The sequence below is a fragment of the Nannospalax galili genome, unplaced genomic scaffold (genome assembly GCF_000622305.1).
Source record: "Nannospalax galili isolate Female #2095 unplaced genomic scaffold, S.galili_v1.0 scaffold252, whole genome shotgun sequence".
NCBI lineage: Eukaryota > Metazoa > Chordata > Mammalia > Rodentia > Spalacidae > Nannospalax > Nannospalax galili.
The window spans coordinates 5,811,720-5,826,068 of NW_008333886.1; the positions used below are offsets into that span (position 1 = coordinate 5,811,720).

The 14,349-nt window shown below is 39.9% G+C and overlaps 1 protein-coding gene across 1 annotated transcript in view; it reads left to right on the plus strand.

Moving 5' to 3' along the window:
• Positions 1-14,349, plus strand: part of Asxl3 (ASXL transcriptional regulator 3) — a 166,939-nt gene that overhangs the window by 32,102 nt on the left and 120,488 nt on the right. Inside the window, 2 exon segments of the mRNA XM_008828849.1 lie at positions 4,646-4,754; positions 5,999-6,107. Of these exon segments, the coding sequence (XP_008827071.1) occupies positions 4,677-4,754; positions 5,999-6,107 (187 nt within the window). The 5' untranslated portion in view covers positions 4,646-4,676.

The window sequence follows — 14,349 nt, forward strand, 5'->3', positions numbered from 1 at the left end:
AGCATTCATTCTTAGAACATTGTTTGCAAAATATAACTTGTAAAGTGTACAAATCCCCAGTATAAACGGTTCATTTTTCGCTGTGAGCACAAAGATCCTGTATACACATTTAAAATCTTACTTGCATTCCCAAAGTTTACGTAATTTATTCTCAAATCTATATGCTTTATAATGAAGATATTTTCTCAAAGCTTGGAGTGGGAATATATTTCTGAAAGGAGAGTGAGCATAGAATAGTTTATAAAATAGCAGTTCGGGGCTAGAGAGATGGCTCAGTGGTTAAGAACACTGACTATTCTTGCAGAAGACCTGGGTTCGAATCCCAGCACCCACATGGCAGCTAACTGTCCATAACTCCAGTTCCAGGGGATCTGACAGCCTCTTCTGTCCTTCGCAGGCATTTTATGACATGGGTGCACTTACCAACAGGCAGGCATAACACTCATACACATAAAATGAAAATAATAAATAAAATATTAAAAAAATAAAAAAATAAAATAGCACTTCACAGTTTCTGTCTGTAGTGGTGTTTCATAATTGCTTACCGAGGGTGTTGAGTTTTTAGGCTTAAGTTACACAGCATTAATTTTTTTTAAAAATGTTTTATCAGTTTTATTTTTATGTGAATGAGCGTGTTGTCTGCATGCATGTCAGTGCACCCATGTTGTGCATTGCCCACAGAGGTCAGAAGAGAGCATTGAATTCCCCTGGATATGGATGGCTATTAGCCACCATGTGGGTTCTAGGAATTGAACCCAGGTCTTCTGCAAGAGTAGTCAATGATCTTAACCACCGAGCCATCTCTCCGGTTCCATTAATTTCATATTAACATATTTGGAAAGTGAGATTTTAAATATTCACAAGCTTTTATGTTACATTTTTTACTAACTACACTCATAGAGTAGAACAGTCTAAGATTTGGGTGACTTAAGTGTTCTTATGAAATATTTATTTAATATGTAAAGGAATGGATGCCTATGATTGTGACAGCCATTGTTATTTCCCTACACCTTCTTTCAGTAATGCTCCTCAGTGTTCTTCCTGGTGTTTGACATTACTTAAATAGACAAGCTGTCCATTCTTTGCACTAAACATTCACCGTCAGTAAAATTTTATGTGTTCCATCAGCAATTCGATGATAGAAAGAAATGGTTTTTCTGTATTTCACATAGCATTGGGCTCTGCAAAGTGTCTCTGGGGGTTCTTTGATGTCTAGACAGTTTAAATTATGCCTGCTCCCCTGCCTCCAAATTCCACCCCTGTTATGCTTCAGGGGTTGTGGGAAATGAAAACAAACCAAAGGGTTCCACAACCCTACAGTCCGGGGGGAAAGGCCAATAAGTACAGTGAGCTGTGTATCTCGACTGACAGGTGTGTAGGAAAAGGGCACAATTACTGGGCACAAAAGACAAATGAGGAAGGGGCATATGCTGCCTATTTATTTCTTATTTACATGTGGAGACACATGCGTATTGTGAGCAGAGTGGAAACATGGTAGAAGTATCAGGGAAGAGCTAGAGTTGCCCTGACCCTAATGTTCTTTACAGACTTCTGACCTCCCCCAGGCAGCCACATCCAAGACCTTAGGCTAGTTCTTGTACATTGCCCTGTTTGTTGAAGCAGTAAAATGAATTGTGCTTTATGTGAGAAAAATAACTTTTTTTTTCTTTTCCCTTGTTTCTCTTTTACAAATTGGATATCCTGGTTCCTCCAATCCATCATGTTAGAAAGTAAGTACGTCTGAAATCCATGAGATATTTTGTTAAAACATTGGTGTTTTAAGACTCTGTACGTGTACATGTTCTGAAATAGGACTGATGTTCTCCATTCTGACAGATGGGATTGATCTTTGCAGCAACTATACAGATGATGTTTTTGAAGAAATTGAAAGTAAAAAAGATTGTTTAGACATCCATGCAAGATCACACACTTATTTTTCGAGAAAATGAGTTCAAATTATCTAGACTATGATTTGAGATTGATAGCCATAAATAAAGCTGGGGTGAAAAACTTTTAAGGTCTGTTTTCCTATATTGCATTAGATCTATCAGTTCCCCTTAATGAGTGTTGATGAATACTTTTTATTGCTTTTAAATAAGGTAGACCAGAATAATTATTTTATACAGAAATGCAGATAACATCTTTAAAGCTGAGTGACTGACCAGTTAGTGATTTGAGTTGCAAGTCATTTTCTAATTCTTTTAAAATGCAAATGTAGCCGGGCATGGTGGTGCACGCCTTTAATCCCAGCACTCCGGAGACACAGGCAGGCAGATCCTTGTGAGTTCAAAGCCAGCCTGGTCTACATAGTGAGTTCAGGTCAGCTGGGACTACAGAGAGACACTGTCTCAAAAAGACAAAAACAAACAAGCAAACAAACAAAAAAAAAAACCAAAAAAGCAAATGTAATGTTATTTTAAAATAAAATATGCATACATTGAATTAGGGAAAGATTTAGGGAAGTTAGGACACCTTTTGAGGCTTTTAGAGCTATACCATCGTGCAATTGTGATTTAAATATTTAAAAAGATTTTCCCATGGTAAAATTGAGTTAATAAATGGTATAATAATGCTAGATATTTAGCATATATGTTGACACTAAATATGGCATTAAGCTGCTATTCAATAGTCGCCTTTGTCTTCTACAACCATTTTTACTTTAGAAAATGTAAATTATACTGGTGTTATAGTTGTTCAGTATTTCTTAGTTGCCTCAAAATTTTCATTTAAATATTCTAAACCTGTGTCCTTGGTGTTGTGCACATTATGAATGTAATAAGGAAGGGCAGGAGAATATTGTGGGGCTTTATGTTGGGTGGAAACTTCTATACTTATGGTTTTAAAAAATCTAATGGTGTCATTTTTATGTATTGGATTTTATGTGGCTTCTCATGAGTATGTATTTCTGACAGTTATACTAATTTAAAACTCCAGAAATCTGGCAAAATCATTCCCAGCTTCAAATTTTCTGTGCTTTTGTCTGGAGAGTATAATATAAAAAATACATATTTTTTGCAGTGTTCAGTATAACTCGTGTTGCATTATTTATTTGGAATTCATTCGTAGAGAGATATTTCTGTGGAGATGAATCTATTTTACTGCATAGATATGCCTGGGCCCTCTTACATATAAGCAAACATCTTTCACAAGGGAAAATAATGAAATGAGGTCAGTGAGCTTGTAGGATGTTCATGAGGAGAGATGTTACATAAGTCCAAAGCACTGTTCCTGCGTGAGCTGCAGTCGTACGATCACATAGTTCTAGGACTAAATTTATAGGAGGACTCTTGTTTTCTATCCAACCTGATGGAATCAGTCACACACACACACGCACACACACACACATGCACACACACACGCACACATGCATACCAAGTATAAAAACTGCTTTCTAAAATTATAAAGAATGCTCCCATTATTTATAATGCCTCCCAACCTTCAGGGCCAGGATGCACGTACATGTCACCTCGCCGTAGTGTGCACTGGAAATCAGTAGTTTTGTCTTTCTCCTTTTACTGGTGAGCTTTCATCCTAAGTAAGGGGTTTGATTGTCTTGGCTTTTAGAAAAATTTTAATTTAGTAGCGTCACATGTTTTTTTTTCCACAGAAACTCAGAAATTGAAAGCTTATTATCTTAAAAGCTCCCTCTCTCAGAATATTTTGAGTTAAAAACCTCAAAAATCCCAAGGGGCCTATAGGGTGGAGGTAAGGCTTCTAATCCACATTGATTTTTACCAAATATTGCTCTTTTGGCTTGATAAGAAATAATACGCATATAAACCCTTAATCAAATCAAAGCAGTGATCATATGTTCAAATTCTAGCTTGCAAAAAAAAAAAAAATTAACCTGCAAGAAAAATGCAAAAAAGGTCTAAATTTATCCTACGTTTCATAAACATCTTTACAGGAATACGAATTCATTTCAGCAGTGTTTGTATATCTGTACACTGATATTTTCAATCATTAATGTAATGTAGTTTGCTTTCTTTTACATAATGATTTTGCAATTCAGTTAGTTACAGCTTTACTACAGAACATATTATTATCTGGGCAGTACTCCCAAACAAGTTTCCTTAATTCACGTGCCTGAGGAAAGGATGGCATTGTAAAAGGTTAGTGGAGAGATGACACAGATGTGAGCAGTGCGGTTCTAGGAGGGCCTAAATGCTTACAATTTCAAATCAGCTCTCCCCCGGTTTCTTATTATTCTTTTGTTGCTGTTCAACCTATGAGATGGAGCTGCCCTTGAACTTGGTTTTTTTTTTTTTTTTTTGTGATCATTCAAGTGGAACCCACCAAGTAGTTTCTGTAATAATTTAAAACTGAGGCTTCGTAGTGTCACTTTACACAATAACGCCACATAAAAGTTTGAGCTTTGGTTTTTAAAACACAGTGTTGGTTGCTTTGTGAATAAAAGCATAATTTCAGTTTAGAAGACATTCTGCCTGAAGCCTGTAAAGCAGATGAATCTGATTAACTTTGGCAAAACTGGACTGGCCCTTTATTGTAATGTAGATGTTTTTGAGGATGGGAGGATATTTTTAAAGGCATGTAAGGTCTTTTTTTTTAAGCGTCCCAGTCTTTGGTTTTGCTTCAGAAGCTGCATCTCAGCTTGGTTCATTTCTCCCTCACTTTTCTTTTCTAGTGGAACTTCTCCATTAGCCTGTCTCAATGCAATGCTTCACACGAACACTCGGATAGGGGATGGAACGTTCTTCAAAATCCCTGGAAAGTCAGGCCTCTATGCTCTCAAAGTAAGTTGGACTCTTTTGCATATTGTGTATTTTTACTGTTTTGTGTACTCTTTTCCAGCATATGAAGGTAAAAAATGTAGATTACTGTAAAGTCAGAGAATGGCCTCCAGGCCTGTCACACATCCTCAGATGTGAAACATGATTTCAGATGAAGAGTAAACAGTGATAGACTTCTCTCACAGACATCTATGTGTAGTTTCACTCCATAATAAAGGATAACAGAAAATAGTTTTGGCTTCCTTAAAAATTCTTAATTCTTTAAAATTTATGGGGAGGAGTGTTGTAGACCATCAGCCAGGGTTTTAGGTAATCGCGGCTGTCATAAACTCCTTGATTTAATGATAATCAGTTAATGATAATCAGTTATATAGGGTTTTACTCCTATGTGCCTTTCCTTCTGTACAAACAAGAAAATCTTTCCTGATGCTTAAAAACGCATTGATTTAATCCAGGTACTTAGTCTGATAACAGACTATCTCAGCACATTTTTCCCCTTCCCAATAATGCATCCTTGTTATTTAAGAAAAATAGACAAAAAAGAAAGAAAAATGGAAAGGCTTTGGATAAATGAGTCATAATTATTTTAGTGGGATTGTTAGTGGATCCTCATTGCTCTCTAGAGTAGAATGTACCATCGAAAATACAAAATTCTACACGACAGACTCTCATGATCTGACAGAATAATTATGATCCATTAGAATAATTAAGTTTAGTATATTTTAGTATATTATCTTTCTAAATTAAAACAAGTCACTGCTTAAATAAATGATAGATTATATTTAAAGTTAATTAATTTACTTTAAGAATTATTTTATTGCCTAAAGTTATAACTGAAAAAGAAAAGCAGGAAGTCTTCTTGATCTTGTCACATGTGGGATTCAGAAAATAACACAAGTGCTTTGAAATGACTTGTATTCTTTTGACTTGTTTTTGATAGCTACCCGGGTCCCTAATTTATTGATCAAAATTCTGAGTTGTCAGTCCATTGCTTTATATCAGAAAGACCATAGGATTGAAAAAAATGCAAACAATATATGTCAACTTGAAACTTTTTATTGTATAGATTTTAAAATGTCCAACCCCCAATAACAACCATGAAATGGACCTTTCTCAGTATTTTGAAGTAATTTTTACATTAAAAATAGATTGTGTTAAAATTCTGAATCACCTATAACTTTAATAATACTTCATGTGTTTAGTTGCTAATACAATGGTATAAATCTTTGCTTTTTTAAATAATATAGAAAGAGGAGTCATCATGCCCAGTGGACGGAGCCTTGGATCTAGTCTGTGACACAGACCTGGATGGCACTGAGATGGCGGAGGCCAGTGCCAATGGAGAGGAGAATGGGGGTGAGTGTGCCCACCCCAGCATACATGCCCTAGCTCTCTTTAAAGTTATGTACCATCGGGGCTGGAGAGATGGCTTAGTGGTCAAGAGCACTGGCTGCTCTTGCAGGGGACCCGGGTTCAATTTCCAGCACCCACATGGTGGCTAACAATCTAATAACTGTCCCTAACTCCAGTTCTAGGGAATCTGATGTCCTCTTCTGACATCCACAGGCATTACATGAGTGCACTTATGTACATGCAGGCAATACACTCATACATTTAAAAATAATAAAAAAATATTTTAAAAAATTATGTACAATCCCATGAAGTCGCTTTTTGGTTCTCCACATGACAGATGTAATTCTCTGCTGCATTTCGACCTCTTACTAATATTTGTAATTTATCAATTTTTATTTTAAAAGATTGACCCCTAAAAACACTAGAGCTTCTTTCCTTTTTTATTGTTTATTAAAGCAGTGTATATGTCTATGAGTAATTTTCTTGTGTATTACCAGCATCTGTGTATATCTAGCTCAAAGTAACAGAGGGCTCCTGGTCATTTCTATTGCTATTATTTCTGTGGATAGACTGAGAATGGCAGTTTAGAATGGCTGTGTTCCATTACCACTTGTTCTGGTTTTTATGATAGTTTTGTTTCTTTGTTTCTCCTTTGTAAATAAATGTTAGTTTCTATTTGTAGAAACAAGGGCAACATGAGCTATATTGAGGTTGGACACTTCTGTAATGTGAGGAGCCCTTCTGGGATTCTGAAGTGGACATTTTTCCACCTCTGACTCCCTGTGATCTTCTTTCATCTCTCTCAGGACAGTTGCTTCAGGGTTCGGTCGGTGTGAGAGACTGCTGTAGTGCTCTTCCATAGAAACTGCTGTTCTTGCTCCCAGCCAATCCACTGGTCCCACAAATGGACACAGGTCACTATTTGGGAGAAAAGCTATGTAATTAAAGTCTCCATCTGTGGACTCATAGGAATCAGTAAATTACTTTTAAGCAAACAAACCTTAAAGGATACTCACAGAAAGCTCATGTTTCAGTACTAATCACAGGTCATTCATTTTGTTAACAGCCATAGCAGGGTGACTGAACACCTCAGCCCTTTAAACTGCTGTGCCCTTTGATAGGCCACTGAAGCCCGAGGTTCCTTCATTCCTGTTTGAGCTGCACACGAGTTTATGGACTCAACATTGGAAACAGCCTCTTTCTTACTCAGTGCTGCGGTGTCCTGTACATCGTTAGCATCCTGCACTTGACTTGATGTCCTTAGTCCTGTCTGTTGAGTCTCTACCACCATTGTTGAGATAGTGCTTTGGCAAAGCACAGAAACACAGCTCTGAATTCTAGATGAGCTGGTGAGTGGGACACATTCTTCACCCCAAGAAAGATGAAAGAGAATATTCCAGGGTCATCCTTGGCATAGTGGTACTTATGTGTGTGACTACACATGTACTCTCTCATCACACATCTTGAGCTTTTTTTATAAGTCAAGTACTGATCTTTTCTTTTTTTTTTTAAGGTAGGGTCTTACTGTGTAGCCTTGACTGGCCTGTAGACCAGGCTGAGCTTGAACTCCCAGAGATTTGCCTGCCTCTGCCTCCTGAGTGCTGGAACTGAAGGCATGTACCACCACACCTGGTGAACAAGTACTGTAATTAACAAAAGCCAAATTCTAGTAACAATTGAGTACTTTGACAGATAGACAATATGCAAAATCTATATATAAGATGTATAGCTTATTTGCTAATGGCAGATGATACTGGGAAATGAATAGAGAAGTTTCTTCCAGGGAATGAATAAAGTCCTTAGTGGAATCGGGGAGAAGGGATTTAAGAATTAAGAGTTCTAGATATAGGGAACAATGATTATAGAGGTCTTGAGGCAGCAGAGTGCCTGGAATGCCCTAGAAACATCAAAAGGTGGATATACAGGGGTTGTTTTTGTAAGATACAAAGTCAGAGAGCCACGTTACATAGTATCTTGGTATCAAGATACTGTTTTCAGCAAGATATTGAACCAAAGTAAAGTTTTAAGGTAGAAAGACAACGATCCCAAGTGGGTTGATCTCTCAGCGAGATCACCAGGTCTGAGAAGAGGAAGGAGGAGGATTAGTGAGCAGGGAGGCGGCCGTGCTGAAGAGGAAGGCATGGCAGTGATGAGGATAGAATTCATCATGGCAGCAGGAGCTGGAGGCAGTGGGTGGCTTTGCGTCCACTGTCAGAAAATAGAGAGATGAATGCTAGGGTTCTTCTCCTTTTTATTCAGTCTGAGACTCGAGTCCATGGAATAATGCCACCTGTAGTTAGAATGAGTCTTTGGATCTCAGTCAACCCAGTCACGAAACTCTCTCATAGACACGCCCAAAGGTCTGTCTCCTCCGTGATTTTAGGTCCTGTCAGGTTGACAGCCAGCATTGACCATCACAACTTGGAAGGTAGTATTTCCGAAAGAAAAGTGGTTTAGGGCAGGTTTGTTGAGCAAGCATTCAGGTTTGGACACAGAACATGAGATTGTGTTTCATTTTCTGGGAGGACATGTTAAGTGACAACTGAAATTCAGGGGAAAGATCTGGCTGGGGATAGACACTTGAACGTTTTCAGTGTATTGGCATCTTTATAGACATGACATTGGTTGAGGTCACCAAGGAACTGAAGGTAAATTGCGAAGAAAAGAGGCACAAGGCTGAGCTCAAGGACACTTGACTTTGAAGAGACTGGAGAGATTCTAGGAAATGATTAGACTGAGGATTAGTAAAGGGACATGAAACATGTTTTCTGTGCGGGAAGCAAAGTGAGGAACGTATTTCTTGGAAGGCAGTGATTCAAACATGTCAATCCTTCTTCCTATTCAAGTAATAACCAGGCTCAACCCTGCTTAACTCCTGACATCAGTGGGGGTTGGGATAAGAGAGAGAGGGGGAGGGATTGATGGGGAGCGGGAGAGAGGGTGGCAAAGGGGAAAGGGAAGAAGGAGCAAAACATATCTGGATCCATCTTTGTGAGAGTATTGATGACCTTGAGCGAGACAAAGGCAACTTTCATGGAATGGAAAGATTATAGCCTTAATGGGGTGGCTTCATGAGGAGGGAGCAAGCAAGAGACCAGACTCACAGACACTTCATTCAGGGATTGTTTTTTATTTATTAGTTTTATTTTATGTGTATGAGTGTACTGACTGCATGTATGTGAGTACACCTGTGTCATGCAATGCCCCGGAGGTCAGAAGAGGACTTCGGATTCCCCTGGAACTGGAGTTAAGGACGGTTCGTAGCCACCATGTGGGTGCTGGGAAGCGAATCCGGGTCCTCTGCAAGAGCAGTCAGTGCTCTTACCTGCTGAGCCCCTCATTCATGGATTTTTGAGGTGAAAAGGAAATGGAAAAATGGCTGGAAAGAGAAGTAGAATCCACAGAATATTTCATTTTAATGGAAAAATATTAGAATCATTGTTTACTGGAGGATAATTCCAGGGGAGGAGAAATGGGCTATGGGACGAGTTCTATACTGCTACCTCGCAATAAGACAAGAGAATGGGATCAACTCAGATGAAGAGGCTGGTCTTTGCGGGAGGCGTAGACAGGCTCAAAAGGAGTAAGTGGGAAAAGTCAGGGAGTTTCAGAGGAGGGAAGGAGGGTGAGCACACAACATGGAGGGGCCAACTGAGGCCTCTTCTTGCTTCAGTTTCTCTTTGGTCTTGAAGCAGAGAAGCTATGGTGCCCTGTGGGAAACACCATGTCGGGCTCTATTCACAGAGCAGGGAGGAAGCTTGGGAAGCTCAGGAAGGCTCTTCCTTCCCTGAGAGTCTGGTAACCACACTGTGAGAGGTAAACCACCAACTTTGAGATGATTACTCTGTCTTTCAGTTGTCTGTGTTCTTATAGGTCACCCCAGTAAATTCATTGCTTCATCATGCTGACTTGGACAGATCCATGAAGAGATGATTCTTTACAGGTTTCCAGGAAGAGTCACCCAAAAGAATACAGTTTGTTGGTACTAGACACAATGCTGGGGGTACCTAAGGAGCAGGGAGGGAGAATGATCAGAGGGACAGCCAGGAGTGTGTAGGTCACCACTGAGTTTTCAGGCCCAGTAGTACAAGACATGTAGAAACGACCAAGAATTCCTCTTGGCAGTGTTCTGGGGTAGCAGTGTACATGGAAGAAAGCCAGAATTTGTAGAGCAGGAAGTGCAGTAATGGTTCAGAGAAAATGTTGAGATGGGGGAACATTTTGCTAATGACAACTGCCGAATTCCAGGAAAATGGGGGTTTCAGCAGTTGGGCAGGTACAGGGTTAGGGTAGTAGCACTTGGCCAGTAATGAAGTCGAAGCAGGGATAAGATCACCCCTTTATTTGACATGTGAGTGGGCACGTCACACAATAACTCAGACCCACACATATCTAGCTAATGTGACCTAAATTCGATTTCCTGGCCTCTCCTTTGAAGTTGCATTAGGAAATTGCTTTGGGAAGTCACTGAAAGAATAGTAAATTATAGTGAATAGTAAATAGTAAACAGTAAATAGTAAATAGTAAACAGTAAATAGCTTATTTCCTTGAGCATTCTTTGGCTTGCCCACCTTTGTATCTCACTGCAAACCACAATTGCTTCTTGTAGGACCAGCATATTTCCTATCCACTAAAGTACCATGTACTGCGTGGAGCACATTATTCTAGCCTCAAGATATATTTTCAAACTTGATAGTGAGAATCTATTGAGTGCTAATGATGTCCAACCTTTGTAAACTGTTCATATGCATTTACTTTCATCTTTACAACACTGCTATGATGTGGACAATATTTATAGATTATGTTCTTTAATTACAAGTGAGGGAATAATTTTAGTGAACTTTTACGTCTTATTCAACTGTCAAGCGCAGGTGTGTCCATGTGTGTGACACCAGAAGCCAGTTTCCTAGCTAATCTGATACTCTGGGGAGACAGGGAACAGTTATCAACCAGAGGTGGAGATAAGGTGCCTTTCTAGTGCATTCCGATCGTTCATTTGAGGCGCTCACAAAGGGAAGCCCCTGGTTTATCCAAATAAAGGAGTAGAGCACTGCATGATTGCTAACAGACCAGCTCGAAGTTCCAGGAAGCTGACAGCTCTGGGTGATTCCCTTGCTTACTCTGCAAGGTCTATTTCAATCAGAATTTCCAGTGGGCACAGTTTCTATACTTCTCACAACTGTCAAAATATATTTTGAAAATCTGATCAGACGGAGGAGGAAATGAAAATTTTCCAAATATGTGGACATGGAAGGGAGACAGGAAGAAAAGCAGGAGGTGGGGTGGCTCCACCTGTCCCTCTACCTGTGGTCCCCGCCCCTCTCTTGTTTCTTCTGTAGGGCAGAGACTGGGAGGTATTAAGGTGAATAATAGTCATTAATTGGTAAGATATCCTTAGTGTGACTGAAAGAAACAACCTGCTATGACAGTTATTTCAAATTAACAAAGATTAATTGGCATTTGTTGTACCATTAGAGAGGCAAGTAGAGACACAGAAGAAACTGACACCAAGTTGGGGTGGAATGACGGCCCGGTGGTTAAGACTGCATCCTGCTCTTGCAGAGCATTGTGTTGGGTTCTCCACTCCCAGCCTGGGGAGCTCACAACCAACTACCTGTTAACTCCAGCTCCTGTGACTCCAACACCCTCTTCTGGCTTACAATTATGTGAACATATCCACAGCATAAAACTAAAAAATGAAAATAAATCTTAAAGAGAAAAACTATACCAAGGAAGACAGATCATAGCTCCTGGATTCCAGTTGCTAGCAGGCTCTTCGGTAGGATCACCCCAGTCCTGCACAGGACTCCAGTCACACAGAGCACTTCATCCTCTTCTTAGATTAACGCAAAAATGACAGCTGCTTTGCCAAGATATTTTGATTAAAGTTTTGTTGAAAAATTCTGCAGTGTGGGAAAAGTCGTGTATTATCGATTGTAGGATTTATGGGACAAAGAGCTGTGCCCATGTGCGTGTTCTTTGACTTCTGAACAGTCTCTCGGGTTAATAAGTATTGGACATACAGACTTGAGAAGGCAAACAGACAAGATTTTATAAGCTGAGCTCTAAAGACCCAAGAGTGACTTAGGTGAATCACTTGATATATCTGTGTTGACAAGCCATGACAAGTTATGCCCATATAAGTATAGATCTGTGTCACACAAAGAAAATATTATGAATTTTATGGTCTATCTTAGGCAGAGATTTATGAGTGTGTTTGTGTCTGAGTTGTTTTCCAAGCATAATACACAGGTATATTGTGGGTTTCCTCAGTGCTAAATTGGCTTACAGTGCATTGCTGGGTTGCAGAATCCATATATTAGTTTAGATTAAATGGTACCGTCAGTAGACGGTCTGTATTCCTTTCATCTTCTGCTCAAAAATTTTTATTGCTGTGGAAAAAGTCTCTGTTTTGTAGCTGTAATATATTTCATGTTTAAGATCAATAGTAACCATTTTTTAAGGAAGAAATGGGAGAATGTACAATTTTCATCCACAGAGATAAAGAAAAATGTGCTGCACGCTATTAACCTAATGGCTTTTGGGGAGGAAGCAGCTCTCAAACATGGGAATTAGTATTTTTAATGTTTCCAGAGAGAGAGAGAGAGAGAGAATACACAGGAATGTATGTCCTGTTTTAGGCCTTGGATCCCAGTATAAGGCATGGTTTCAACGTTTCGGGAACTTTATACGGCCCTTTTTCATTACTCTTTATGGCCGGTTTTATAAGTGGGTTTCTGACTGTGTGATTCTTGGCAGAGTTGTATTAACTTAATGAGACATTATTCCGCCCACTCTTTGTTTTCGTTGGCTCAGGGGTCACAGTTTGAGGGGTCTTTCTCATCAAAAGTGAAAAGTGCTCTAAGGTGGCCCAAGTGTGTAGATAAGATCTCAGCTGAGACATCAATTACGGGCAGACCCGGAGATTCCTGGAGAAAGCCTGGCCTGCCTAATAGGGGCTCAGCCTCGCCCAGGGAGCAACTGAATGAGAGCTCATTATGTAGTGTCTTCACATTGGGAGGGGTGGGGAAGAAGGGTAGTGAATGGAGTTGCAAAGGAAAAGATTTGGGTAACTTTAGATCTGTCCATTGGCCTAGTTACTTCTCTCATTGCTGTGGCAAAACACTCATCAAAAGCATCTAAGAAAGGAAGGGTTCATGGCCTGCCCAGTGTGAGGGCGGAGTCCATCCTGGCAGGAGAGGCAGGGCCTGAGGCAGCTGGTCTTGTTGCTTCTGCATGAGAAGCAGAGAGAGGAATGCTGGTGCTTGGCTCTCTGCTTTCTCTTCCTGTCATTTTTATTTAGTTCAGGACCTCATCTCATGGATGTTCCAGCCCACATTCAGGATGGGTCTCCCCACTTAGTTAATGCTCCCTAGAAATACCCTTGCAGATGCGTCTCAGGAGTGTGTCTCCCAAGTAATTACAAATTCAGTCAACTTGACAGTGAAGATTGACCATCACACCCGCCCACACCCCGCCCCTCCCCTGAATTTGGTGGCCATGTCTTAGGGTCTTGTTTTGCAGTTTACCTGTCATGCCCCAGTGTGATATTTTGCCGGATGCTATGTGGCCACATCCCTATGTTTTGGGGCAGGCAGGATGCTGTTAACAGGTGTCAGAGAAGAGGGGGCAGTGTGGTCACTGTCCACTTGATTTATCTTCCTAAAAACTTCATAGACATGGGAAGGAACTTCCTTCAGTGTCTGTTCCAGACCGCCTGATTTTCATGGGTTAAACAAAATTTCCCTTATCCAACGTTTCTGAATTTTAGTTAGTTTCATCAGCTAGTGGAGACACCTGCTCCACCCTGGTGGGCTAGAGAAACTTAAGTATGTGAAGATTGTGTTGTTTTAACTACATATGGAAAAAAAATACAGAGGAAAGAGAATGCTCTGCAGAGAAGTGACCACTGGCAGGATGTGAAACTTCCTCTGTCCACTGCTTCCCACTCCGGCTTTCATCCCTGCCACAGATTTCACAGTTCATGAGAAATTCAAGAGGTTTCAAAAGATCATTCTCTTCTTGTTTTCTTACAACCAGTCAATTCAGCTAGACTTTTATTTCTAATAACATGTCCAGAGGAGTAGAAATCTTTCTGTCTTCTTATATCTATCCCTCTGTGTTTCTGATAAGCTTTATAGCCAGGAAGCCTTTCCTTATGTTGAATCTTTTGTGCTTTTAATTAAACCAAGTTTCTCTGTTCTCCTGCCCTATGATAGTGAACAGCCGGTTACCATCTAGTTAC